The sequence below is a fragment of the Zootoca vivipara genome, chromosome 8 (assembly GCF_965207765.1).
Source record: "Zootoca vivipara chromosome 8, rZooViv2.hap1.1, whole genome shotgun sequence".
Classification (NCBI taxonomy): domain Eukaryota; kingdom Metazoa; phylum Chordata; class Lepidosauria; order Squamata; family Lacertidae; genus Zootoca; species Zootoca vivipara.
The window spans coordinates 3,231,773-3,257,473 of record NC_142591.1 but is presented as its reverse complement, the minus strand read 5'-3'; the positions used below and the strand labels follow the sequence as shown (position 1 = coordinate 3,257,473).

Below are 25,701 nucleotides of genomic sequence, written 5' to 3'. Positions count from 1 at the left end.
TTTGGGGATGCCTGGGCTAGACCATTCTTAGATGCATTAGTTCAGTACCTTCCACAGTTCTATTGCTTCAGTTAGGCTAGAACAGGCATCCCCAAACTCGGCCCTCCAGATGTTTTGGGACTACAATTCCCATCATCCCTGACCACTGGTCCTGTTTAGCTAGGGATGATGGGAATTGTCCGTCCCAAAACATCTGGAGGGCCGAGTTTGGGGGTGCCTGGGCTAGAACAAAACCTAGGTCTCTCAAATCGTAAGGTGTCTGCCATTTCAGGCTGCTAGTGAGAATTCACATGCTTAGAGTGCTTCACCCTTCACCCCAGTCTTAGACATTGAAGTCTAGCCTTTTATCTGGTTTGCTGAGCACAGGAATACTTATTGCGATAGAGCAGGCATGTCAAACTTGCGGCCCTCCAGATGTTTTGGACTACAATTCCCATCTTCCCCAACCACTGGTCCTGCTAGCTAGGGATCATGGGAGTTGTAGGCCAAAACATCTGGAGGGCCGCAAGTTTGACATGCCTGCGATAGAGCATGCAGTCATGTGAGCCTCCACTGTAGCCTGAAACAGTACAATCCACTTTATTGGCTCTTTATGATAACTGCACCCCAAGTTCTTCAAGGACTGTAGCTGTAATATTGGGTCATGATGTGTGACATTTCTTATAAAATTGAGATCCTTCCCACTATATATAAGGAGCATTGTGAAGCCATAACAAGAGAATGTAATCCATGGGAGACCATCTTGGTGTTGCTGGATTACAATTTGGAACATCCCTGCCCATATTGGCTACCCCAATCAATGACCAGCCTTCTAGAGTTGTTAATGGGTTGATAAAAGTCTGAAGATGCACTTGAAAAAGTTTATATTGAAACTAAAAAAATGCAATACTTTACTATAACAGTAACTAAGTATTTAGCCTGGGAAAGCAAATATTGAGGATAGAGCCAGAATAAATTATTGTCACTTTAGTCCATTTGAAATCAATGATATTTAAGTTGGTGGTCATCATAATTCTCTCTTTTCATAGCAAAGGATTTATTAAGTCATTTGAGTGATGATTCAGGGGTTAAAGCCTACACTTGACCTTGTTTTAGATTGCATTTTAAGCTAGACTGTTACCTGCTGTATTTCATACAGATTTACAATTGTGGGATTGATATGAGGGGCCAGACATAAGCAAGCCATCACCCCACTTGGATCCATCCCTTGGCTTCAAAAAATAACACATTGTGTCTCATTAATGTCGTTCACTAGAAATATCTGGGTGATCTCATACTCTTAACTCACTGAGTTCTCATCTTTGTTCCGGTCTCAAACCCCAAATGTTTTACTCTCATCTACCAAACAGCTGAACATCAACACATTTTTATCTGTATCTAGTAGCTGGTGTTTCTGGAAAGCTTGGGTAAATGAATTTTCCTGGCCTCCTTGAAATTAATTAATCCATTACTTTCATAACTGCTCCCCGCTTGTCTCCAAACAGAATACTATATTGTAATAGAAATGTGGGGTTTTTTTTTGAAATGTGGGTTATTTCAGCAAATGATTTGAATTACACCCCTGCATGATATGAAGGCTGTATTGACAAATTTTATATATTTTAATGGCTTCAATAACTTATGAGTGTGTTTTAGAAAATTATTAAAATTAGTTAAATCCAAAATGTATATAAGGCTACCCTGATTGTGTTCAAATAATATTTGATCAATTTTAGAGGACAAAATTCACTTGATGAAAGGTTTAAAATAAAGTGCTTAAACCATTAAACTATGCAATAATACTACTGTAAATACAATTACTTAATATGATGCATGTTTCTTATTATAGGAAGTAGCCTGGTAGGGAAAGTATGAGATCACATTTTCAGAAGACTGTTTTTATTTTATTTTTTTAGCAGAGGAGAAGATTCACAAAAAAATTGAGGGCTCTTTGCCTCCTGAAGTTGATTTCTCTCCTGCAGCAAAGGATCAGGTGGAAATGTAAGTATCCCTCTTTTAAAATGAAGTATTGTGTTTTCCTGTGTATGTTGATGTAAAAGTCAAATGCTATTTTAAATAGACAGTTAAACATATATAGGTCTTAATATAAGGGTTTCAGTCTTTTGTTTTGTATTAAAATGTTTACTTCTGCAAAGTAATCATAAAATAAGATTTAAAATATATATATACATGAGAAAGTTATATTATCCTTTGACAAATGATAATACTGATTTTCATATTTGGCAGGGCTTCCCCAGTTTATCAGTCCTACCAAACAAGAGGCTAAGGATGAGAAAAATAGGCAGGGAAAAGCTATTGATTTGATGAATCACAGGTGGCTGTGGTCTAAACCACCAAACTTCTTGGGCTTGCAAATCGTAAGGTCAGCAGTTTGAATCCATGTGCTTTGTCCCAGCTCCTGGCAACCTAGCAGTTCAGCGCAAGTAGATAAATAGGTACTGCTACAATGGGAAGGTAAACGACTTTTCCGTGCACTCTGGCACTTGTCACAGTGTTCCATGCACCAAGAAGCAGTTTAGTCATGCTGGCCACATGACCCAGAAAAGCTGTCTAGACAAACGCTGGCTCCCTTGGCCTGAAAGCAGAGATGAGTTCCACGCCCCATAGTCGAATTAGACTGGACGTAACTGTGCAGGGGTCCTTTACCTTTCACCTTGCTGGAGAAGTTAGTTTTTGTGTGTCAGAAATGTTGTCTTCAGTGACACTTTTTTATTTTTCATGATATGCGGTATAGTGATGAACAACCTGTTGAGGAAAATAACATTAATTTACGAGATGGTCTCCTGGACACCTGGCTTCTTTGCCCCTTCATGCTTGATGACAACATTGGGCATCAGGGACTCTAGAGATCTGTGTTTCTTTGCCCCTCCTGACATGGATGGAACCAGTGCTTTTTTTTTCTTTAAAAATGTTTAGGGGTTGTCAGGGATTGTTCTAGCAGTGAGCATTCCCTGACAATCGCAGAAGGGAGGCACCCTGGCTCAGGCAGCATCCTAGAGCCCTTACTGCAACCTCAGACAGGATACCAGGGGGAGGGATCTGGGGAAGTGTCCAGCGGGGAGATGCCTCGCCCTTTTAAGTTCATGCCTGACTTAAGACATTCCAAGGTGCGCAGGCGCAAAGGGAGGAGGGCAGGAATCCCACGCTTACTATGCTGGGGGAGGAGCAGACGCCAGGCATTGGGAGAATCTTTGTCAGACTGATCAGACATGTATTCTTGATACTGAATCACATTGTAAATATCAGGCAAAATAAAAGCCTCAAAGACAGAATGGCTGTGGTACTAGTTTCTCAGAAGTAGCCAAACAAGGACCGTGACGGGGTACTCTCATTTTCCTACTCACATTGAAATACTGCCCCCCAATGAGGCCAAACAAAATGTTTAGTGGTATGCATCCCCCCAGAAAAAAGCACTGGATGGAACCCTCGCTTCTGCTTCCCACTTTGCACTGTGTTTCAGAGGTGGCAGAAAGGGCCCACCTATTCTTGGAGACACTCATGTGCATGTACAGTGAGTCAGGATGTCTGGGCATAATGAGTAATCATTCCCATGATTCCCACACATCCCAAGCAGTACATATAAATGGAACCCTTGCCTGTTGTCTTCCCCCCCTTTCATCTAGCAAGCTATGAGAGAAGGGTTGAGTGTCAAATCCATATCTACAGTAAGTCCTGCATATAAAACCTATTCCTGATTTTATTTATTTTTCGTTTCTCCATTCAGGTATTATGAAGCATTTCCACCTCTTTCCAAGAAACCTGTTTGCCTGCAAGAAATCATGACAGTGTGGAATAAATCCAAAATTTGTTCTTACTCCAGCTCCTCATCTTCTTCTACTGCCCCAGCAACTAGCACAGATACATCCTCTCCAAAGGATTGTATTAGTGAAAGTGAAATTTCCAAAGAGAGAAATGGTAACAAATGGCATGCCACTGTCCATGAGAGAACCACACAGAAAAAGGATAGAGATGAAAAAGAGAATAAGTTTGGAAGTAGCAGTGTTGAAGATAAATCTGTTTTATATAAAAAGCAAGTCCGACATAAATCTGAAGGAAAGATGCGCCCACGATCCTGGTCTTCTGGCTCCAGTGAAGAAGGTTCAAATTCTAGTGGTAATCAAGGTGAACTAAAGGCAACCACAAAATGTGTTAAGGTCAGGCATAAAACAAGGGAGGTTCGGAGTAAAAAAGGACGGAATTTGGCAAAATTTGGTGAGAAGTCTGAAAGAAAAATTCATGGTGGCAGCAGCAGTAATGGATCCATCAAACAACTCTGTAAAAGAGGTAAACGGCCATTAAAAGAAATTAGAAGGAAAGAAACTGGGAACTACGAGAGAAAAGAGCTATATTTTGATAGCAGAAATGAGAAGGAATATAAGGAAGAGCCCTTATGGTATACTGAGCCAATTACTGAATACTTTGTTCCCCTGAGTAGAAAAAGCAAGCTGGAGACGACGTACCGTAATAGGCAAGATACATGTGATGGAACTTCGGAGGCTGTAGAAGAATTAGCTGAATCGGTGCAAGGTCTCTGCATTAGCAACAATAATATTAATAAAACATACCTCGCAGCAGGTACTTTCATTGATGGCCATTTTGTGGAAATGCCTGCAGTTCTAAATGAGGACATTGGCCTCACTAGGACCTCAAAGTGTTCTCAACCAGAGGACGATACACACTCAGATGGCGTTCATCTGTCAGAACTAACGCACTTCTATGAAGTGGATATTGACCAATCCATGTTGGATTCTGGTGCCTCAGGCAAGATGGAAGGAGAGAGTCGGATTTTGAATATGATTCGGCAGAAAAGTAAAGAGGGGACTAATTTTGAGGCAGAATGTTGCATAGTGTTTGATGGAATGGAGTTGCAAGGGGAAAGTGCAATATGGGCAGATTCAGCCACCTCTGGTGCTGAAGGGTGGTTCTTACAAGATCTTAGTAATTTAGCTCAATTTTGGGAGTGCTGCTCGTCTTCTAGCTCTGGTGATGCAGATGGGGAAAGCTTTGGAGGAGATTCTCCTATTAGACTTTCTCCGACTTTAGACAGCACAATGCTTAATTCTCACATGCTTGCAGGCAATCAAGAGCTGTTTTCAGATACTAATGAAGGGTCTGGTTTAAATTCTTTTTCAGTGTTTGAAGTGCAATGCAGTAATTCTGTCTTACCATTTCCTTTAGAAAAATTCAGTTTGGGAAATGAAAATACAGATTCTAGTAGCAATGTTGGTATGTTTGGGAAAACACAGTCTAGATTGTTAATATGGACCAAAAATAGTGCCTTTGATGAAAATGAACACTGTTCTAATTTATCAACAAGAACTTGTAGTCCATGGTCATACTCTGAAGAAACACGTTCAGACAATGAGACTTTAAATATTCCATTTGAAGAATCCCCGCAATTTAACTCGGATGAGATAAATTATGTAGTTCCCAGAGTATCTTCAAGTTACATAGATGAAGAAATTGTAGATTTTTTGCAGGAAGAAACCTGCCCAGAACAGACTAGACCTTTAGCAGAAATGCCTACCTTAGTTTTTACAAAAAAATCAAAACTAGAATCTATATGTGGTATACAATTAGAACAAAAAGCTGAAGATAAAGAATATGAATCTACACAAGTGTGTAGTGACAGCAGTCCACATGAAGATGACTATGGCTCAGGGGTTATTAAAGACATCTGGACAAATATGACAGACAGAAATTCTGCAGCAATTATAGAAATAGATGGTGTAGAAGAGGAGCTATTTTCAACTGATGTAAATCATTACTGCTGTTGCTTAAATGATGCAAAGGTAGAAATTCTTCAGGACCCTAACAAAGCAGTGCAAAGATCGGAATATCATCTGTGGGAAGGACAGAAAGAGAATTTGGAGAAAAGAGCTTTTGCTTCAAACAATTTATCAGAAGTGGATTGTGGGGATTATACTACACCCTCCAAACCGTGGGATATTAACCAAGATAAAGAAAGTTCATTTATTCTTGGTGGTGTGTATGGGGAGCTCAAAACTTTTAACAGTGATGGAGAGTGGGCAGTGGTGCCGCCTAACCATCCAAAAGGAAACTTACTACAGTGTGCAACTTCTGATGTAGTTACAATAGCTGGTACAGATGTTTTCATGACACCAGGAAACAGCTTTGCCCCTGGTCACAGACAGTTATGGCGACCTTTAGTATCATTTGAACAGAGTGAGCAGTTGAAGTGTGGTGATCGTGGATTAAATAGGGGTTTTTCATTTATCTTCCATGAAGACTTGTTAGAAGCTTGTGGTAATTTTCAAGGTGAAGAGTCTGGTCTTGAATATTCATTCTCTTCCTTTGATTTGAATAATCCATTTTCACAAGTTCTTCATGTAGAATGTACATTTGAACCAGAAGGAATTGCATCCTTCAGCCCTTGCTTTAAACCCAAATCTATTCTTTGCTCAGATTCAGATAGGGAAGTTTTTCGTCCTAGAATATGTGGTGCTGGGAGAACACAATACAGAGCTATACGAATTTCTCCTAGAACTCACTTTCGCCCCATTTCTGCATCTGAACTTTCTCCATGTGGTGGAAGTGAATCTGACTTTGAATCAGAGAAAGACGAGGGGATTATCCCTGCCCCTTCGCAGACTGAAGTGTTTGATGATCCACAAGCAGATCTTAAACCACTGGAAGAAGATGCAGAAAAAGAAGGGCATTATTATGGCAAATTGGAACTTGAGTCTGGAAAGTTCCTTCCTAGATTAAAGAAGTGTGGAATGGAAAAGAGTGCACAGACATCTCTGGATTCCCAGGAAGAATCATCTGGAATATTGCTGTTGGAAAATGAGAGTTCTTGCTTAGAATGTGGTATAAAAGACCTGCAAGACATGATGGCTGTGGAAAACCCTAAAGCTAGTTGCAATGTTGTAGAACCACAAGAAGAGGAAGACAAGTCTTGCAGTTGTGGAGATAATTCATATGAAGATAATCTTGTTGCTTCAGCACAGCTGAAAGAGGTATGTTCTTGAGAGAGGTATGTTCTGTACATTTTCGTATAATTCAAAGATCTAACATATTTTAGAAAAATGGAACCTTAATGCCATCACAAAAGGCATGTTGGCTATGAATTACATTAATGTGTTAAATAGGTTGTGATCAACATCGTTCACACATGTAAACTCAAAGATACTCAAGAAAGCAGTAGAGGAACATGAGAGACAGGGTCGACATCCAGACTGCTAAGAGAACAAATCTCTCTCAGTGAGCAAATACAAAACCATTTTCTTGCAACCTGCTGTCTAACCCTGTTGGGCAGGGTATAGCTGTTGTGCTATATTGAAAACCTGTGTAAATACTCCAAGGTGTTCTAAAATGATTGTTCTATTCTTGTATTGTGCTGCTTGTTGGAAGAATTTGACAACCTGCCTAAAATGTATAGTCCTGATCCAACTGTTATGATTAATTTTTTTATGAAAGGTAAAAGATGGAGGATTTCAGAATTTATCCTCCAGTCATGCTATATAATCTAGCAATTGAAAGGCTGGCTTGAATTTGGGACTTTAAAGCAGGCTTCCTCAGACTCGGCCCTCCAGATGTTTTGAGACCACAATCCCCATCATCCCTGACCACTGGTCCTGCTAGCTAGGGATCATGGGAGGTGTAGGCCAAAAACATCTGGAGGGCCAAGTTTGAGGAAGCCTGTTTTAAAGTATATTTTAAAATTAAAATTTAAAGCATGAATTATTAGCTGTTTGGGTTTTTTTAAAAATGGCTGCTCTTATCAATATGAGGATTTTGAGGGCCCCAATCCAGATAACTACAGAGCAGCTGAATGAATGCAGCACACATACCTGCCAAGTCCTGGACTGCAAAATCCGGGATCGGCAGCCGCGTGACACTGGAAGTTGCCGGCGCCGGCAACAGAAGTCGCGTCTACGCATGTCCGGAAGTGCGTAGACGCAACTTCCGGTGTCGCTTTGCCCATCTATGGGCACTGAAAATGGCGGCGCCGGAAGTCGCGTCTACGCACCTCCGGCCATTTTTGGTGCCCATAGATCGGCAAAGCAGGGGGAAAATGGCCGTCGGCAGGAGCGGAATAAGGGAGAATAACGGGAGAGGAACTGATACGGGGGACTGCCGGGAAATGGTACAAAAAAACCGGGGGTTTCCCAGGAGATACGGGGTACTTGGCAGCTATGATGACTTTCCACCTGTCATCCCCAAACAGGGATTAAATGTGAACCGGGATCCAATTCAAACATAGGTGTTTATCTCAAGGCTGAGCATAAATACCTTCTGCTCTTCTCTTCTGTTTTTTGGGAAACAGGCTGCTTTGAATCTGGGAATAAGCTTCCGTGGGACTGACCTCTGAGTCAGTGCTGCGTGAGTGTAACTGATGCTATATCATCACTCTGTCAAAAGACACAAACTTTGCAACTGTAACTTTTAAACAACATTTAAACGTATTTTGGCTGCAGATTAATCAGCAAGCAGAAGTGCAGTTTAGTGCAGTGTTTTATCTCTTAAACTAAAATACAGTTATTCTCTAAACAGTTTCCTGTATTGAATAATGATCTTCAGAAAATAAGCTACAATCAAGCGAAGCAGTGCTGGTGGGAGAAAGCTCTGTATACACCACTCTTTCCTGCATCGCAGTTTGAAGGTAGCAGCGTCTTTTAACTTACTTAAAATGAATTGAACACTTTATATCTGAGCAGAAATAGAAGGTGAATGCAGTTGAGCATGTACCAAGTTGTAACCATTAAGTATGCCAAACATACTTTTGGAGGGGAATTGCCACTCACCTGCTTCCCATGCATTCTTATCACTGCAATAGTGTTGTGAGCTTACAAAGTAGTTTCTGGCATACCAAGAATGGTCATCTGTATTTAATCTTATGAGCGCCGCAACCCCACAGTTGTCTGCGACTGGACCTAATGATCAGGGGTCCCTTTACCTTTTACTATCTCACAACTCTCCTGCCAACCTAGCAGTTCGAAAGCACGTCAAAATGCAAAGTAGATAAATAGGAACCGCTACAGCGGGAAGGTAAACGGCGTTTCCATGTGCTACTCTGGTTTGCCAGAAGCGGCTTTGTCATGCTGGCCACATGACCTGGAAGCTATATGCTGGCTCCCTCGGCCAATAATGCGAGATGAGCGCGCAACCCCAGAGTCGGTCACGACTGGACCTAATGGTCAGGGGTCCCTTTACCCTTTTTATCTCACAACTGATGTGGTGAGTGCTGACAGAAATGAAGCTAAAATGGGACTAATGAAAAGCAAGAGGGGTGTCTGCATGCTAAGGGGAAATTCTGGGATGTTTCAGACAGGGTCTACAAATTATGGCTGGCTGTGAAGTCCATTCCCCCCAGGAGAACACAACAATATTATAAACATTTTATCAACACTGTTTTTTTATTAGCACTGTATTGTCTGATTAAAAACTGAAGTTGTATAGCTAAGGTTTTATGTAGTTTGATGAACACATGCTTTTAAAAAAGACCTCTTGATTTCTGAATAGTTGCACTGCTTTTTACAGTTTCTTCTCCTTCATACGTTGAAGACTGTATTCTCAAATGTTTTAAAAAACAGTAAAGTGAATGTTATTTCTAGTATAAGCATCAAAATATGGGGAATTTTGGCTTTTGGCTTTTAATTTTTTTATATGTACGAATGCCCCAGTATTTCAAGGAGTTGTCTGGCACCTTAGAGACCAAATTATTTTGTGTCATGACTACTGTCTTATGCAGCATACCTACCTGGGACTAAGTGCTATGGAATGTAATCGTGCTTTACTCCCTTCTACATAGATTCTGCATGCAAGACATACTGAGCTTTAACAAACAACTGTGCTTCAGCCAGCTGAAATGCAACTTTAAAAAATGTGATCTTACAAAGTTGAAACAAAATAGAGACCAACTACATGCACACTTCTTCAGATACACTGAAAGCTTTTTTTCCTGTAAGACCAATTGCAGTCGTTAACAGTCATCAACAGGTTTACCATACCTATCGGCCAATCACCCATTCCCACCACCCTTCTGAGTAATACCCCTCCCCACCCCCTCTCTCTCTCTATAAGGATCTGGTGACTTCTGTTTCAGTGTATTTGAAGAAGTGTGCATGCACACGAAAGCTCATACCAATGACAAACTTAGTTGGTCTCTAAGGTGCTACTGGAAGGATTTTTTAAATTTTGTTTTGACTACGTCAGACCAATACGGCTACCTATCTGTAATCTTACAAAGGAATGTTATGATTTAAACTAGCTTCCTGCTAATCCAAGAAAATGATAGAAATATCTAGCCTCTATTTGATTCATTTCCTCACTTGGGTCTTTTTTTGTTCTCTCTGTGACATTGTAAGCTTTACAGGCCAAAAGAGAAAATTATGCCCATCAGTGGAGCAGTTTAAAGAAGCTCCCACTCCAGCTCACGCAAGCCAAAGGGCGGGGGGGGGGACACTTGATCAGCTGAGAAGTGGGCAGTTTAAGAAAGCCCGCTTCTCAGCTGATCAAGCCCCCTGTCTCCAGCTTGTGTGTCCCTCAGTGGGGCCTCTGGGATATGAGGGCCAGAGCACATGGCGGTTTTACCCAGTGTTTATTGCAGGTGAAGCAGCCATTGCTCTCTGGCCCGATGTATTGATACAACGCCCAGGCCTAGTGTACACCACAACCACTCACACATCACAACTACACAAGCGCCCTCACAATTAAGACTAGAAAAAGCATTTTAGCTATTTCCACACCTGATTTGGGAGGTAGGAGTGATCCTCCTAAAGAGTGATTAATTTCCCCTCCTCAGCTGCACTCTGGAGGAATATCTCCCCGCACACACACCAATTAGGCTTGGGGAAAAACCTTCTCTTGAAGCCAAGTTTTCACCCTAATTGGGGTGCAGTGGGGCTACAACTGGGGACCATAAAACCATTGTTAAGACATCTGCCGAAGAAGCAGACCGAGGGGGAGGAGGATGACTGAAGAGGAATGGAGCCGAGTTGGAATCCTCTGCTCACATAGGACTTGATTTTGCCTCTAGTGTTGCACCTATGAAAATTGTGTTAACAAGGATTCAAACACTTTCTTAGTGGAGCACTTCAGATGGCTACCACCTCTGTCTTTCCCATATCTTAGAATTAAGATTCCAGTTTGCCAGCCAATTGCAACACATCACCAGGAGTATATAAGCTTTGGCAAGGGAACATCGCTCATACATCATGCTAGGGCTCTCTCTGTCCAGAAACACATGACTATACAAGTATGAACTTGATAAAAAGGTGCTTTGTGCAAACAACAAACCACCAAAGACGATAGGAAGGGTGGATGGATAATTCTTGTGCTATCAGACCCTTTACAGGTACTCTGCTTCCGAACTCCTGACACACATATGCACCAGGAATCCCAAATCCACTGCAACAACTGGAAGCTGAAGGACAAGCCACCCTACATAGGTAATCTGGGCGGGTGGTGGGTAACCAGGGATGTGGTGGTCCATTCCTCAAACTACGACTCCTGAGCATCCTCCAGCTGTTATAAGCATCCCAAAATATGCAGAGTACGTGCATGCACCCATGGCCAGAAGGTTTTCCTCTCCTACGCTAGAACAAGAGTTTTTCAACCTTTTTGGGTCCACGGCTCCCTTGACCAACTGCATTATTTCTGCGGCACCCTTGTGAGACTCAGAAACCCAGTTATGTCACCCCTTGCCTGCAGAGCTGGCAGCCCCTCATCCATTTTTAAACAGCCTCCCTTGTGGAGTGTTCCCTCAGCCTCCTCTTCTCCCATCTCCTTGGGAGTCCTCTGGGAATCCACAGTTGATCCCCCTGCCTGAAAGAGAGGTGCCTCCTCACACTGTCCCACAGGGGCCTGGGAAACACCCCCTGGCCAGCCCCAGAGGCACCATTCACCTGGGGAGTTTGTAGCCAGGGCTGCTGCAACAAACAGCCTTTGGGAGGCAGAGCTATGAGAGGGCACCAGAGGAAAGAGGGACAGGGGGGCCAGTGAGACCCACAGAGTCAGAGTCCCTGACCATCATTCAAGGTATTGGATGGTATGCCTATCTCGGGTATAATAAAGCTAACGTGCATAGCAGATTTACTAGTCACATTCTCAGAAATGCTCTATTTAAAGTATGGACCAGATATCAACCTCTATTGGAGCCACAAACTCCATGGTGGATATCCCCATTGGAAGCACATGCTGTTAAAAAATTGAACATGGAGAGACTTTGGGCCTCATATAGGCAGTTAATAACAAGACCAAGGCCAATTAAAGTGTTCTCTCTTGCAGGATCAGAACCAGGTTACATTGAAGCAGAACAGTTGCAGGAGAGAGACTCTCTACATTTGATGAGTAAGTACTTTGCCCAGAACAATGTTATCTCCAGTGGGTCTTTCCAAATACGCTAGCAGAGCTAAGAGGTGAGAGCATTATTGTTTGAAGAAAAAGGACACAGGCAGTGGCATCTAGAATAAAAAGACTCTTAAGTGTTGGCACCGTTTTTCATTTACTCATTACCTGGGTCACAGCTAACATCTTGTAGCACCTTACCTATGTGTCTCTTGTCTCCTCAGGCAACCCGGCAACCATCCTGCATACACAGAAGCAAGAATGCTCTTCGCAGAACATGACGTGCAGACCACAAGGGATGTCTACAGCTTCAGACACCGCCAGTGAGAAAGCAGCTTTTTTTCTCTAGAGTTCCTACACGGTTTTGTGCCTTTGAAAGCTGAATGACAGGCAGTGTGGCAAACAGGTGCAACTGCACTCGGGGAAATCTGCACCAGTGAACCCCTCTGGCTGTTAACAAAGTTTTCGAAGGCAGAGGACTCCTGTGGAAACAAAAATATGGCAACCCCCTGCTCTGTGGTACTGTCAGGCCTCACTCCACAACTGATGTTGTTCAACAAAATCTGTGACTGAATTGCTTTTCTTATGGTGACTAAGCAGTTAGGGAAGCCTTTCCCCTTATTAGTCACCTCAGATGTCTTTAGAGGACATACAATGGAAGGGATTATCCACAACAGCCCACCTGTGTTGAATGTCTGCATCTTGCCTATGGCCTTAATACAAGAACAGGGATGTCCAACCCATTGACCGGTCGATCCCCGGATGATCGTGGACGATCACGGGGATCCCTATTGATCAGCGGTAGTGACAAGCAATAGAGTGAAATTCCCCACCCCACCCCCGTCACCGTTGCTCTTTTCCTCTGTTGTGTCAAATGGGTATTTCGCCGACGCGTTAGAAAACGGAAGTAGTCGTTGTTGTTGTTTAGTCGTTTAGTCGTGTCCGACTCTTCGTGACCCCATGGACCATAGCACGCCTAGCACTCCTGTCTTGCACTGCCTCCCGCAGTTTGGTCAAACTCATGTTCGTAGTTCCGAGAACCATCTCGTCCTCTGTCGTCCCCTTCTCCTAGTGCCCTCCATCTTTCCCAACATCAGGGTCTTTTCCAAGGATTCTTCTCTTCTCATAGGTGGCCAAAGTATTGGAGCCTCAGCTTCACGATCTGTCCTTCCAGTGAGTAGTAGTTACCACTGTGTCGTTGATATAGGTGAGCGATGCAAACCCCCCTCCCCAAATAAAGCTAAACATGCTTTGATTCCCCTCCCCTAAAAAAAGCTCAGCAACTTCGGCTTCTCCCCCCCCCCCCTAAGAAAAGGTCAACAACTTTGGCTTCCCCCCTCCCTTCATGGGTAGATCACTTCCAGACTCTTGGGAGTTGGACATGCCTGTACTAGAGGATCAGGAACATTTGAGGGAAATGATCCCAACAACTAGCCTCCTAACTCTCTTTCCCCCTCCACGTTGGTGTGATAAGCCAAGCAGTATTGCTGCCCTGATGAGAAGGGAGATACAGTGGTGCCTCGCTTAACAAACGCCCCGTAAGACAAAATTTTCGCTTAAAGAAAGGATTTTACTAGCGGAGGTTGCCTCGCTAGACAAATTCGTTTTACGAACAATTCGTCTAGCGAATCGCGGTTTCCCATAGGAATGCATTGAAATTCAATTAATGCGTTCCTATGGGCAATTTTTTTTTAAAAAAATCAATGCATTCCTATGGTATTCGCTAGACAAATTTTTCGTTATAAGAATAGACCCGTGGAACGAATTAAATTTGTCTAGTGATGCACCAACGTAGTGCTAAAAGAGCTGGCCCTCCCATTGAGGAGACTTGGCTGGCTTTCTCAAATAGCTCATCTGAAGCGTCAGGAATGCATAATAATTTGTTGTTTCTCATTACATTTTTATTCCCAAGAAGAAGGGTCTTCTGCCTTGGGTGCCAAAACAACTTGACTAGCCTTGGGTACTCTTCTCCTTGACTTGTGAAGTGGGGGGGGGGGCAAACTTAATGCTTCAGGCATCAAAACATCCAGCTGGCCCTGAAAGAATAGCAGGCTGTCAACCAAATGAACATGGGCAATGAATTTTGCTAAATAGATAAAATAGAAGCTGTTCCAGGGCATGAGTGAGGCAGGCAGTTACCTTGAATAAGGAGGTTGGCCTGTATGCTTGCCAGTGTGAGTGACAGCACACTGTTGGAACTGGTGAGTGAAGGATGGTTGTTCCAGCCTCTTGTCTTGCTAATTTGTAACAAGGGGTTATCCTGGAGTTTTTTTTATACCGTACTGATTCTGTGGTATTCCACTTAGCTACAGCAACACAATAAGCCTCCTTCAATACTAAGCATTATGATTGTGATCTTTGGGCTACATTTTTGGGGTTCAGGGTAAGGGAATGTGGGTGTCCTTGGCTAAGCTCTTGAGAGAATACAAAGATTCCACAATGGTCCCTTCTGCTAGCTGCTCTTGTGGCTGATGCTCTTTGGGTTGAGAAGTTTGGGTTTCCGGTGTTGCTGCTTCACTCTTTTCCATGCAAATTATTATCGGTGGCAGGATGCTGAAAGGATGACCGTTATTTCAAGGCAGCCACATTTATATATTTTTGGGTGGGAATTTGAACTCTAATCTCCTGTTCTCAACTGCATACCTTTTTTAAAGCAGAGCGTCAGCTAGGCCAAAATGTTGCCTTCTTGCTCTTGCAGAATGAATTCTTCCTTGTCTTTGTGGGGGAAATGTGCCTTTTGCAAGGGGAGGGGTCACATAGACTCCATCATGTGTGCAGTTAAGTGTATACTATCATCTGTACTGAATCTCGTCTCTTTGGGGCCTGTTACCTATCGGTTCTTTGTGCCCCCCCCCAAGCTGATTGTTGATAAAGCCATCAGATGTTCTGAAACAGGGAGGCACTGTGCACTCCTCCTGTGGTACATGTATGCGAATATTGGGCATGTGGAGTGGATTCTGTGGAAGTATCATGGCTTCCTGACCACCTCTATAGATTTGTGCCTTCTGTGTGTCATTAATTGGTGGACATCACGAGCACTGGCATAGCAGGATCATAAAACTGGCCTGCACAAGAAGCCAGAAGAACTGATACTACACTGTCAGATATTAAAATAAGATGCAAGAAATAAAGCATTTTAAAACCATGGTTCTGTTTAGTCACTTAACCAGTTGAACTGATTAGAGATACCTGTGTTTCCTTCACTAGCCTCTGTTGCAGATCTGCTTGTCTTTTGGCTTCTGAATGGACCAAACTGGATACTTTTGTTTAAAACATAATAAAGACACTGTGCCACTGGAATGTAACTTTTAAAAAAACAACCTTTTGTAATGGAATTCTGTTTTTTCTCTCCCCCTTATCTGAAATAAAACTTTGAAAGAATGCTGTACAAATGTCAAGAGAGAGAATAGTATTGGAGAATTTGTAGATGTGGAAGAAATATCGCAGTGTGAAGAACATCTTCTAGATTTTAATATGGTAAGCTTGGCAAATATTTCGCAATAGCAAGCACAACTGGAAATCAGTTCTAAATCACATGCGGAACCCCAGTGAGTAGAGGAGTAGAGGAGATTCCCCATTTCAGAAGTTTGCCTCTCAATTTGTGGAGACGGGCAGGGAAAAATAAGGCTTACCAAGCTTGTCCCTCCAGAAGTGTTCATATGAGTAGAGTGCCTGAAGAGGGCTCATGTGTGAATAGTAGGCACTTGGGGTTGCAGAAGAGCAGTTGCTGACTTTCCTTTTCACATCATGTTGAATCCTCTTATAGATGGATAGGCCCCAAAGGGTGCAGTGAGAAGTGGGGAGAATGAAAGCCCCTATTGTGTGCATGTGTGCATCTTTGGATCTCAGTCAAAATGTGTAATCATAGTGCAGTAACACCGAGATTTAGCTTTTCTGTATATAGGATTACTATACAGTGGTACCTTGGTTCTCGAACGTAATCCATTCCGGAAGTCCGTTTGACTTCCGAAACGTTCAAAAACCTTGGCACAGGCACCCCAGAAACAATAGCTGGCAACCGCATCAGATGTTTAGCTTCCAAAAAACGTTCGAAAACTGGAACACACACTTCTGGGTTTTTGGCATTCGGGAGCCGAAATGTTCGAGTACCAAGGCGTTCAAGAACCACGATTCCACTGTACAATGTTTGAATGTTTATTTACTAAGAGAAATTTTATTTTCTCTTTTACAAAGCTGTATTCTACATTTTAATTTCTTAAATCTTTAGGTTTCTTCTCTACATGAAGCAAGATGTGCAGATCCCAGAAGTTCTGGAACAAACTCAAATGGCATTAGGAAAAAGCTATACTCCAGTGACAGCCCCAGCTCTGAAGGCACAGCATCAGAAGGTGGAAATGGATGGGCAGATCCTTGTGAAGAGCTTTTCTCTCGAACTCAGCTATAAAAACTGCAGTGTAAAAAAAGTGTGGTTTAAGAATAGCGTGAGATGGAAAACTCTTCCTGAAGGTCTGTGACTCAGCAGTGAATTGAGTTTCCCTTTGGGTTAATGGATTCAGAAGTGTATTTATCTTTCTCTTCTTGATACTTTATTTTCAATAGTTGGGAACATTGTCCCATTGAAGGCTTTTTTTCTCTCCCTCCAAACTGTTAGTTCCTTGGCCATTTGGACCTAGATTAGATTGTGTTGTCAAATCAAGAATGGATGTGCATGTGATTTGTCATGGTAGTATCACTGCTCTTTTGCATCTTAGCTGCAGTTATTTTTACTTTTAACCGTAGCCTTATCAGTATTACTATCTAACTAGCATTGCAGTGTCCACAGCTAATCAGATATTTTATCTTTTGGCTTTTAAGATTTGGGAGATAAATACTTAACACTGTAATCTATCAGTGCCTTTCTGAATGTGAGAGGACAACATGTGTGGCTTGTCCAGTCTTTAAGATCTTCTAACTTTGGAGTAGGAAAACTAGGGCTGTGCTTTAGAGACTTTCAGAAACTGTGTTTTCTATTCTAGGATCTCTCCTCTGAACTCGCATATAAACTAACACAGTTGAAACTATTGTTTGTTCTTGCTAACTGAAGAAGCCAAGGATTTTTGCAGGCCTGGGAAAGAAACACTATTTTTTTCTCTCTTCTTCCTTCCCCCTCATTTCTTCTTTGTTCATCTCTTTCAGGGCTCGGTACTGTAAAGTAGATGATTAAAAACAAAATGACACTATGTCCTGATTCCTAAGCACACTTACTTCAATGGTACTTAGGTGTAAGTGTCGGTTGCACTGTTAAACCCAGTGGATAGATTTAATGGATGATGAGCTTTTTCACAAGCTGCAAAGATTTTGCTTGAATAACTGAAATAACGTCGAAATTCAGTGTTTGGTAATCTATGAGCGAAGGATTAGTGTGTCACTCAAAACAAATCCTGTGGCTCCTGCAGTTGGCTACTATTGTGGTTCTAATTTAGTAAATCTTGTAGCGATCTTTGTGTCCTGAGAGAATGTTAGGAGTAAGTTGTGTGTTGTGGGTGGGAGTGGGGAATGTGATGACGACTTACATGTGTGATTGCAGTAGTGATTGTTGCTTTATGTGACCTGCTCTTTATTTTATTTTAACATAGTCAATGCATCTGTCAAGTTGTAACTGTGCAAGACTATCAACTCCTTGTGCTACTAACGTATTATGCAAATCATAAGAGCCAGGAGGAGCAATATTGGTTTGTACCATTTCATAGTTTTTTAAAAAAGATCTATACAATAGCAGCATGTTTAAGACATCAGAAAGTGCAGAAAGTTTACTATTGACTTGAAAATGCTAAGCCATTAATTTTGATAGGCAAGAAACTCCTAACAATTATAGTCGTTTCAAATATTAAGCTGAACTGGCTTTGAAATTTTTATTCTGTGCTAGTGAGCTGAACTAAATTTGAGTTTTGTTGCCTTTTCTTAATTGATAGTACATGACTTAAGATCTAGGGTATCAACACCTTGTAAGATTGCATGTATCCTTTCTGTTGAAACTTTTACTCCATTGGCTTGGTTTGTACTTTCCAGGGAAATGTTATTAATAACTGCTTTTAAGCTACATTATTTTAGCATTCATGAAACAAATCTTTAGAGTGTTTGGGTTTTTTCTTATTTGAGATTCGGGATAAGTTTTTATATATTTACTTTCTTCTGGAGCTTCCTTTAAAAAAAAAGTTGTATAGCACATGCACTGAGATATTGTCTGTCAACATGAAAGCAAAAAGAACGAAACTGATAAATCATAATGATTAACTTAACTAGTAAGTCATTATTACAATAAGAAATGACCAAATGGAAATATTGCAGTGGGCGAGAAGAACCCACACTTTTTAAAACTCAGCTTATTTAGGTAGATCTCAGTGAAAGGGTTGTTGGTTGCATTATGATTTAATATTTTAACACCTTTGAAAATGTACGTTTCATGTGTGGGCAATAACAAATAATATTTATTTGTTCCATAACTGAATGGAGAAAATCCTGAAGCTTTCCAGGGAGGAGGTTGATGTGTGAGTTTGTGTTTTGTTTTTTTGCAAGGATAATTTAAAAGTGGAGATGCTGAAATGCACTGTGGTATGAGGCGCATTGCATATCCATAGCACTGAAGTATCAGTTTTTCATTCCTGGGCTGAATTTGTTTCTACTTTTTTGCTTCAAGTGGTTGTATTGTTCTGATTTCACATACACCAGAGTAACTGAATTTGTTTTTTTGTGGAGTTACTTAACACCAAATAAAAAGATAAAAGGACAGCTTTGTTGTTTTGTCTGTTGTTATAATCAATGTACAAAATTCCCGCTCGGAGTAGTATTGCTACGATAAGCAAGGCTACATAAGTTGAGAGCTCCTGGGCTTGTCTGGGGTGGGACATATCCCTGTGTTGGATTAAAAGGTCAAACTGCAGCAAGAAGGTGAGACAAAGAGAGAACTCTAACAGTGGTTGTTGAAAGAAAGTCTTAGGATAACTTAGGATAACAGAGTTGAATATAGCACCCAAAAATGGTCCCTGCTTCTCTTCCCAAAATGCCCAGGCCAACAGAGGAACAAGACCTTTTAAGTATACAAGAATTTATTAAGGAATTCTAACAGCTTACCAAGAAGTCAACAGCCAAATGGGACAAAAATCTCTGGAACCCTTTGAGTACGGGTGGCCTATATCTGGTTTTCAACATTGCAGTATATCACAATATCTGAAATAAGGATGGAGCTATGTAGAGGCATTGGCTGGTTTTACGGGTTTTCCCACATTGTGATTTTGCATGCATGTGTGCGTCCACCCACATACCATGATTCACAATATATTGGCAGGTCAAAAGTTATGAAAAGGATATCACAATATGGACTTCAAACCAATTTTGGATCATATATTGCCTAACCCTACTTTTAAGTAGCAAATAGTCACTTGAAACACTAAAATAGAAAAGATATTGCTACAATTTCTATTTATGCTACAGACTGGGACAGTAAGCATTAGATTAAAGCAGGCATCCCCAAACTGCGGATGCTGAGGTGAACCTGAGGTGAAAGGGAAACCTTACTAAGGGCACAATAAAATCCCTGTAACATTTGCCTGGAGTTAATAAGGATACTGAGCCACGTTATTTGGAAAGCTGGAACTGTATTCTTTGTACTAGCAAACCCATATAAAGACAGGGAGTCTAGTTGGGAGAAAGAAGGATTAGTGGGTTGTTGAAACACTAACTTAAATCCTTTTGGCACACTGCTAGTGATAGAGGAGGGAGGTACATCGCATAATTGGTGACAGCGCCGTGTGATCGTTGCACCCTGCCCCACCGAAACAAACTAGGATTGCTCCAAGAAAATGCACAACACAAAAAGGAGTGTTAGGCCTTGGTGGGCTGCCCCTTTATCCACTTGTGATTGGCCAAGTGGATAGCCAGCCAAGCAGGATTTAAAAAAGGGAGGGGGGTGAAAGATGATTTAGGGACTTCCGGTTTCTGCCAATGGCATTTATGTGGTTTTCACCTGGGGGCCCCTTGGAATATCCTGGGGGGCACCATGGGGCCATATGGCCCCCAAATGGGAAACACTGACTTACGTGGTCACTAAGAACCCTCTGTATTCTGGGTGTAATCGCTTAACATCTTTCAGGCACAACACACACAACCCTCAGAAACCTTACACACCTGAGCAATAGGCCTAACATCCATGAAGCTCTCCACCCACACAAGATAGATTTTTTTAAAGGCTCTCCCTTCCATGCACTTGAACTGTTGTGTACCAAGGCATGCACTGGATCACTTGTTGCTATTAACACCAATGTTTTCATCCTATTCTTTAGCTAAGACAGGCTCCTACAGCAACTTACAAATAAATTAAAGGTAAAGGGACCCCTGACCATTAGGTCCAGTCGTGACCAACTCTGGGGTTGCGCGCTCATCTCGCATTATTGGCCGAGGGAGCCGGCGTACAGCTTCCAGGTCATATGGCCAGCATGACTAAGCCGCTTCTGGCAAACCAGAGCAGCACATGGAAACGCCGTTTACCTTCCCGCTGTAGCGGTTCCTATTTATCTACTTGCATTTTGGCGTGCTTTCGAACTGCTAGGTTGGCAGGAGCTGGGACCAAGCAACGGGAGCTCACCCCGTCGCAGGGATTCGAACCGCCGACCTTCTGATCAGCAAGCCCTAGGCTCGGTGGTTTAACCCACCGCACCACCTGGGGCCCAAATAAATACAAATAAATATTGACCTCTAAATCAAAGTTACACAAAAGAATTTATTGCTATGTAAATTTGTGTAGGATTGCTGCTGAAGGACAAGACAGATGAAGACTATATATACACACACACACACACACACACACACACACACACACACAAGTGTGGAGGGACTCCCAACATTTTGTGAAAGGCCATTCCTCCCATGCTAACCATTTTGTGGTGGTACACCAACACTTCATCAAAATCCCAAGCCCACCCATGTGTCCAAAGATAAGGAACCCTTGCAAAATCCCACCAGTGGGCCTTTCCCCCCCCCTTGGTCCTGTACCCACTGCAAAGTTTGTTACCCAGCACACTGCTTGGTGGATATGCACAGAAGGCAGCAGTTGGCCCAGAAAGAGGATGTGGAGAATCTAAAGAGATGATTGAATATGTGTTCACATCAAGGAATTGATAGTTTCAAGTTGGTACTTGTATACAGTCCCTTTTGAAAGTGATTAAACTAAGCACAACTTATCCGTTTGTGAAAACTTTTAATTGACAGTTGGAAGCCAGTTGGACAAATTGATTTGGTTTTAAGGCACTGTTATCTTCTGGAAATAGGAACAATATTTGGAACAAAGATTCTAAGGATAAACAACTAATTGCAATTTAATGTAATATTTTATAGTGCACACACTCACTCTCTACTTTGCTCTTTTTGACATTTAAAATAAAGTTTAGAGCGGTAGAAAAGATGTCACCCCTTTTATTTTCTTCTTTACCCCTTTGCAAGTAAGGGAGATTGCAGCATGATGGCGTTTCAGTTTCTCCAGCCTTTCATTCAGTAGTTCAACAGCAGTTACCTTATCTTCATAGTCCCTTAACAGCAGTGAATTCCCAAGTAAACCGCACTTCTGGTAAAGCCTCTGATTGTCCATTCGCAATTTGTCCCTAGCCTGTTTAGTCTTAGTTAGAATCTCTCTCCTTTGGGCCACTAAAGCCTCAACTGCCATTAGCTGAGCCCTTTGGCCATGATTCTCTGCTTCCACAAACTGCAGTTTTTCCTTCACTTGAGTAAGAATTTGCACTGTGTTAGTTATCTTTTTCCGGAGCTTCATAAGCTCCTCGTTGCGCTCTTCAATCTTTTCATTGTAGGTTTGGTTCTCTATTTTCAGTTGCTCAAAATCTATTAAGTGCAGACCTTCTGCTAACTGTTCCATGGCTTTTAAACTTGCATCAAGCTTTTGGATCCTGTGTTTCAGCTTTATATTTTCCAGTCGAACCTAACATGATAAAAACTGAAGTGAGTCTACAAATATCCTACACAAGGGTGGTATTCAACTAAATAGTTGTGCAAATGCAAGGATCACCTCTACCACAGCAGAACCCACCCCACCCCACCCGTCTCCTCCATATACAGCTCACATTTCCCCCAAATCTGTTCCAGGGAATTTAAGGAAACCCCAGAACAGATAGGAGAGGTATGGTGGAAAGTTAAAATGTTAAAAATGGAAATTACAGCATGCACAAATACACATTTCCTACAAAAAGAGACAAAACCCTTGCTGTGATGGAACCATAGACCTAGTGCTACTTAGAGTACAACCCAAAGAATCTAACTCAAAGCAGATTTTAATAACTGGAGGAATGGAATACAGTAGAAGCAGCCACAACTCCCCTATTGACTGTATGTGGAACAGTTGACTAGGGATGAAACTCTTCCAGGTGAGAAACTGTATTATGGGAGGTGATTGGGGTTGGAATAGGAACTGTTGGGAGCTTTTGTGAACTCTGGATCCAAGCCCATCAATGTCAGTCTTTACCAGCTGTAACACCTAAGAATAAACCTCAATAAAATTGACTTTTAAAATAGTTCAGACTACAAGATGCGCAGGAAGTTGCCTCTTACTTTTTTATCACCAAAAGTTTCTATCTATAACTAATAAGTCTAAGCACATGTGATGGAAACAACTACATAGGCTTTCCTTGTTTACCAGTGGCCCTATTTTCCCAGTGTCTATTTTATAACTTAATAACTTCTCTGGGAAGGAAGATGTCATTTTGTACACTGTAAACCAGGACACATGTCTATTGCTTAATATCAATAATCTAGCTAGATCAGATAAATAAAGGGGCTAGTAACTTCAGGGGACTTGTTTACAAGGCTGTACTAGATACAGCAAACACTCTGAACTTGATTACATTTGGGGTCACTTGGCACAGCATTTCTTTCTATTCCTCCCAGCAGTGATGCAGCTAGGGCTGGATCTCCAGGTCAAAGCCCAGGGCCAGAGAGCAACAGATGAAGGGGGTACCGGTAGTAGCAAACGTGGGCTTGTTGGAGCCCACCAGGGCTATCCCTGGTCTCCATAGGATTTTAAAAATACTTTAAAAAAAAAACTTAAAAGCAAGCTCGATCTTATTTAAATACATATATATTTTAAATACATATATATTTGAGGAGGCTGAAAAATACTGCTGGGCATGTACATGGTTACAGATAGTCATTATATTATTTCAACCTGATACGTAATGCTCTGTTACAACAAAATAGTTCTTATTCCCATTACAGAACATCAAAACAGCAGAGAAAAACTCCATTTTACTCCTGGAGTCATGGTGGTGCAGTGTTTCAAAGGAGCTTGAAATGTGAAAGTAAACATGCTCAGGGTAGTTACCGACTACGTACTATTATTATCAGGGTTTACAACCTGGTTTTGGTATCATTGCTCTAACACGGGTAGCCAATGTGGTGCCCTCCACATGTTGATGGACTATGACTCCCATCACCCCAAACCATTGGTTATGCTGTCTGAGGCTGCTGAGAGGATACCATTGGCTACCCCTCCTCCACCGCAACAGGAATGCAGAAGCAGTTGTAAAGCATAGAATGGGAGGGCAAATATTAACTCTGCGCATCACAACTGAAATAATAAACTGCCTAAGCTGGTAAGACCATAACTTCCAGGGGAGAATTAACTAGCTGCACCACAGTCTCCTGCCAGTGAGGTTGGCTGGAGGGCATAGCTGCCAAGTTTTCCCTTTTCTCACGAGGAAGCCTATTCAGCATAAGGGAATTTCCCTTAAAAAAAGGGAGAACTTGGCAGCTATGCTGGAGGGGGTCGATGAGTTTGATTGGGTTTTTTAGTTAATGGGTGATGGGGAGAAGCAGGTCTAATCCAGTACTGGACTGCCTGGGCAGACTTCTCCCGGCAGGTCTCACCTCCGTCATCTCCCTTTCCTTGCTCTGCTCCCTGGCCTGGATCTGCTTCACTCTGTCGATAGCAGCTTGCTTGCTCCCCAGCCTGCGCCCCACGGTGTACACGGCCACCTCCAACTTGAGCGCCTGGTGGGACTTCCAGGCGCTCTCTACCTTGGCCAGCTTCTCGCTGCAGGAGACCCGGGCGTCGTCGATCTGCTTCTGGAACCAGAGCGCCTCGTCCGCCTGCTGGGTCCGCAGCTCATCCAGCATGGCCAGGTAGCGGCTGTAGCGCTGCTCCTTGTCCGAGATGTGCTGCTCCAGCTCCTGCCGGACGCGCTCCTTGCTCTTGGCCTTGTTCAGGAGCTCGCTCAGCTTGCTCTGCAGCTTGGCGTTGTAGTGCTGCAGGCGAGCCCGCTCCAGCAGCAGCTGCCGGTACTGTTCGGCCAACTCCTGCCGCCGTAGCTGCTCCGCGGCCAGGCGCTGCTCGAGCTCCGAGGCCGTCTCGACGGCCGCCTCCTCGGCCTCGGAGCTCCCGGCGCTGCTGCCCAACTCCAGCGTCACCCCGCTGTGGGGCAGCCGCTCCAGGTCACGGAGGCTCATGCTGATCCGGCGCCCCAGCTCCACGCCCGTCTGCAGCGGAGGCGGCTCCAGCAGCTCCCCCGTGGCGAAGGTGGCGTCGGTGGGCAGCGCCGGCACAGAGGGAGCCTCCCGCGGCTCCAGAGCCTCCAGGGTCTCCGTGACAGAAAGGACGGCAGGCGCGGTCCCTTCCTCCTCCTCCTCCTCCTCGCCGCCGCCCTCCTTCTTCTCCTTCTCCTCCTCCAGCCCCCCTTCGACGGAGCCCGTGCGGCTGCCCGCGCTCTGCTTCTCCGCCACCTCGGCCTCGCTGGCTTCCTCCGGGCCGGGGGCCTCTTCGGAGATCGGCTCCTGCTGCTCTACTTCGCCCGCCGGTTCAACCTCCGCTGCCGCCCCCGTCTCCTCAGCCCCCGTCTCGGCCTCGGCACTGTCCGCAGGCGGAGGCTCCTCGGGACCAGAGGCGGGGGCTTCCTCCGGGACCTCGGCCTCCACCGGGGGCTCCTCCGAGGGGGCCTCCGGGGGTGCCTCCGCGGGTTCAGGCGGCGCCTCCGTGGGCTCAGGCAGGGGAAGCGGGGCTTCGGCAGCGCCCCTGCCCGCCTCCTCCATGTTCTCCATCTCCTCCATCGCCTACCCAAATCCCAGCCTCTCCAGCTCCGCACACACACACGCACAGCGGCGTCTCCGCGTCTCCACGGTAACCGCTCTGTGGGCGTGCACGGCGGTTGCTATGGGAAACGCGGACCAGAGCTTCGACACTCGATTAGCCGCTCTCGCCTGGGCCACGCCCACGGACCTCTCGGAGCTGCTGATAGGCGAAGGGGAGAGCCGCTCAACCGGCAGTTGCGAGAGGAAGCGCAACGCTGAGCCTCGAAACTCGATTGGCCACGCTCGCCTTGGCCGCCGATAGGTGGTGGTGGGGAGGCGGGGGCGTGGCCTGCCGAGCCTCTTCCCCGGCGCAATCTCTCTAACGTC

The 25,701-nt window shown here is 43.6% G+C and overlaps 2 protein-coding genes across 39 annotated transcripts in view; one reads left to right on the top strand and one right to left on the bottom strand.

Annotated features, from left to right (window-relative positions):
• KIAA0232 (KIAA0232 ortholog) overlaps positions 1-19,041 on the top strand; it is a 52,585-nt gene extending 33,544 nt beyond the window's left edge. For 30 of the 38 annotated variants that reach the window (XM_035103330.3, XM_035103327.3, XM_060278145.2 and 27 more), the window contains 8 exons: positions 1,896-1,980; positions 3,725-6,980; positions 8,518-8,626; positions 11,310-11,414; positions 12,253-12,315; positions 12,537-12,635; positions 15,692-15,789; positions 16,541-19,041. In XM_035103330.3, coding sequence (XP_034959221.1) covers positions 1,896-1,980; positions 3,725-6,980; positions 8,518-8,626; positions 11,310-11,414; positions 12,253-12,315; positions 12,537-12,635; positions 15,692-15,789; positions 16,541-16,717 — 3,992 coding nt within the window. In that variant the 3' untranslated portion in view covers positions 16,718-19,041. The remainder of the gene's footprint in view (positions 1-1,895; positions 1,981-3,724; positions 6,981-8,517; positions 8,627-11,309; positions 11,415-12,252; positions 12,316-12,536; positions 12,636-15,691; positions 15,790-16,540) is intronic. The other 8 variants (XM_088675951.1, XM_088675949.1, XM_088675940.1 and 5 more) reach the window with 1 other exon arrangement.
• Positions 19,042-21,485: 2,444 nt separating this feature from the next.
• On the bottom strand, positions 21,486-25,632 carry CFAP184 (cilia and flagella associated protein 184). Its single transcript, XM_060278150.2, has 2 exons — positions 24,178-25,632; positions 21,486-22,237 (listed from the first exon to the last, which is right to left on the bottom strand). Exons 1-2 carry the CDS (start codon positions 25,351-25,353, stop codon positions 21,692-21,694), a joined length of 1,722 nt encoding a protein of 573 aa, XP_060134133.1. The 5' UTR covers positions 25,354-25,632; the 3' UTR covers positions 21,486-21,691.
• Between the last annotated feature and the right edge of the window lie 69 nt (positions 25,633-25,701).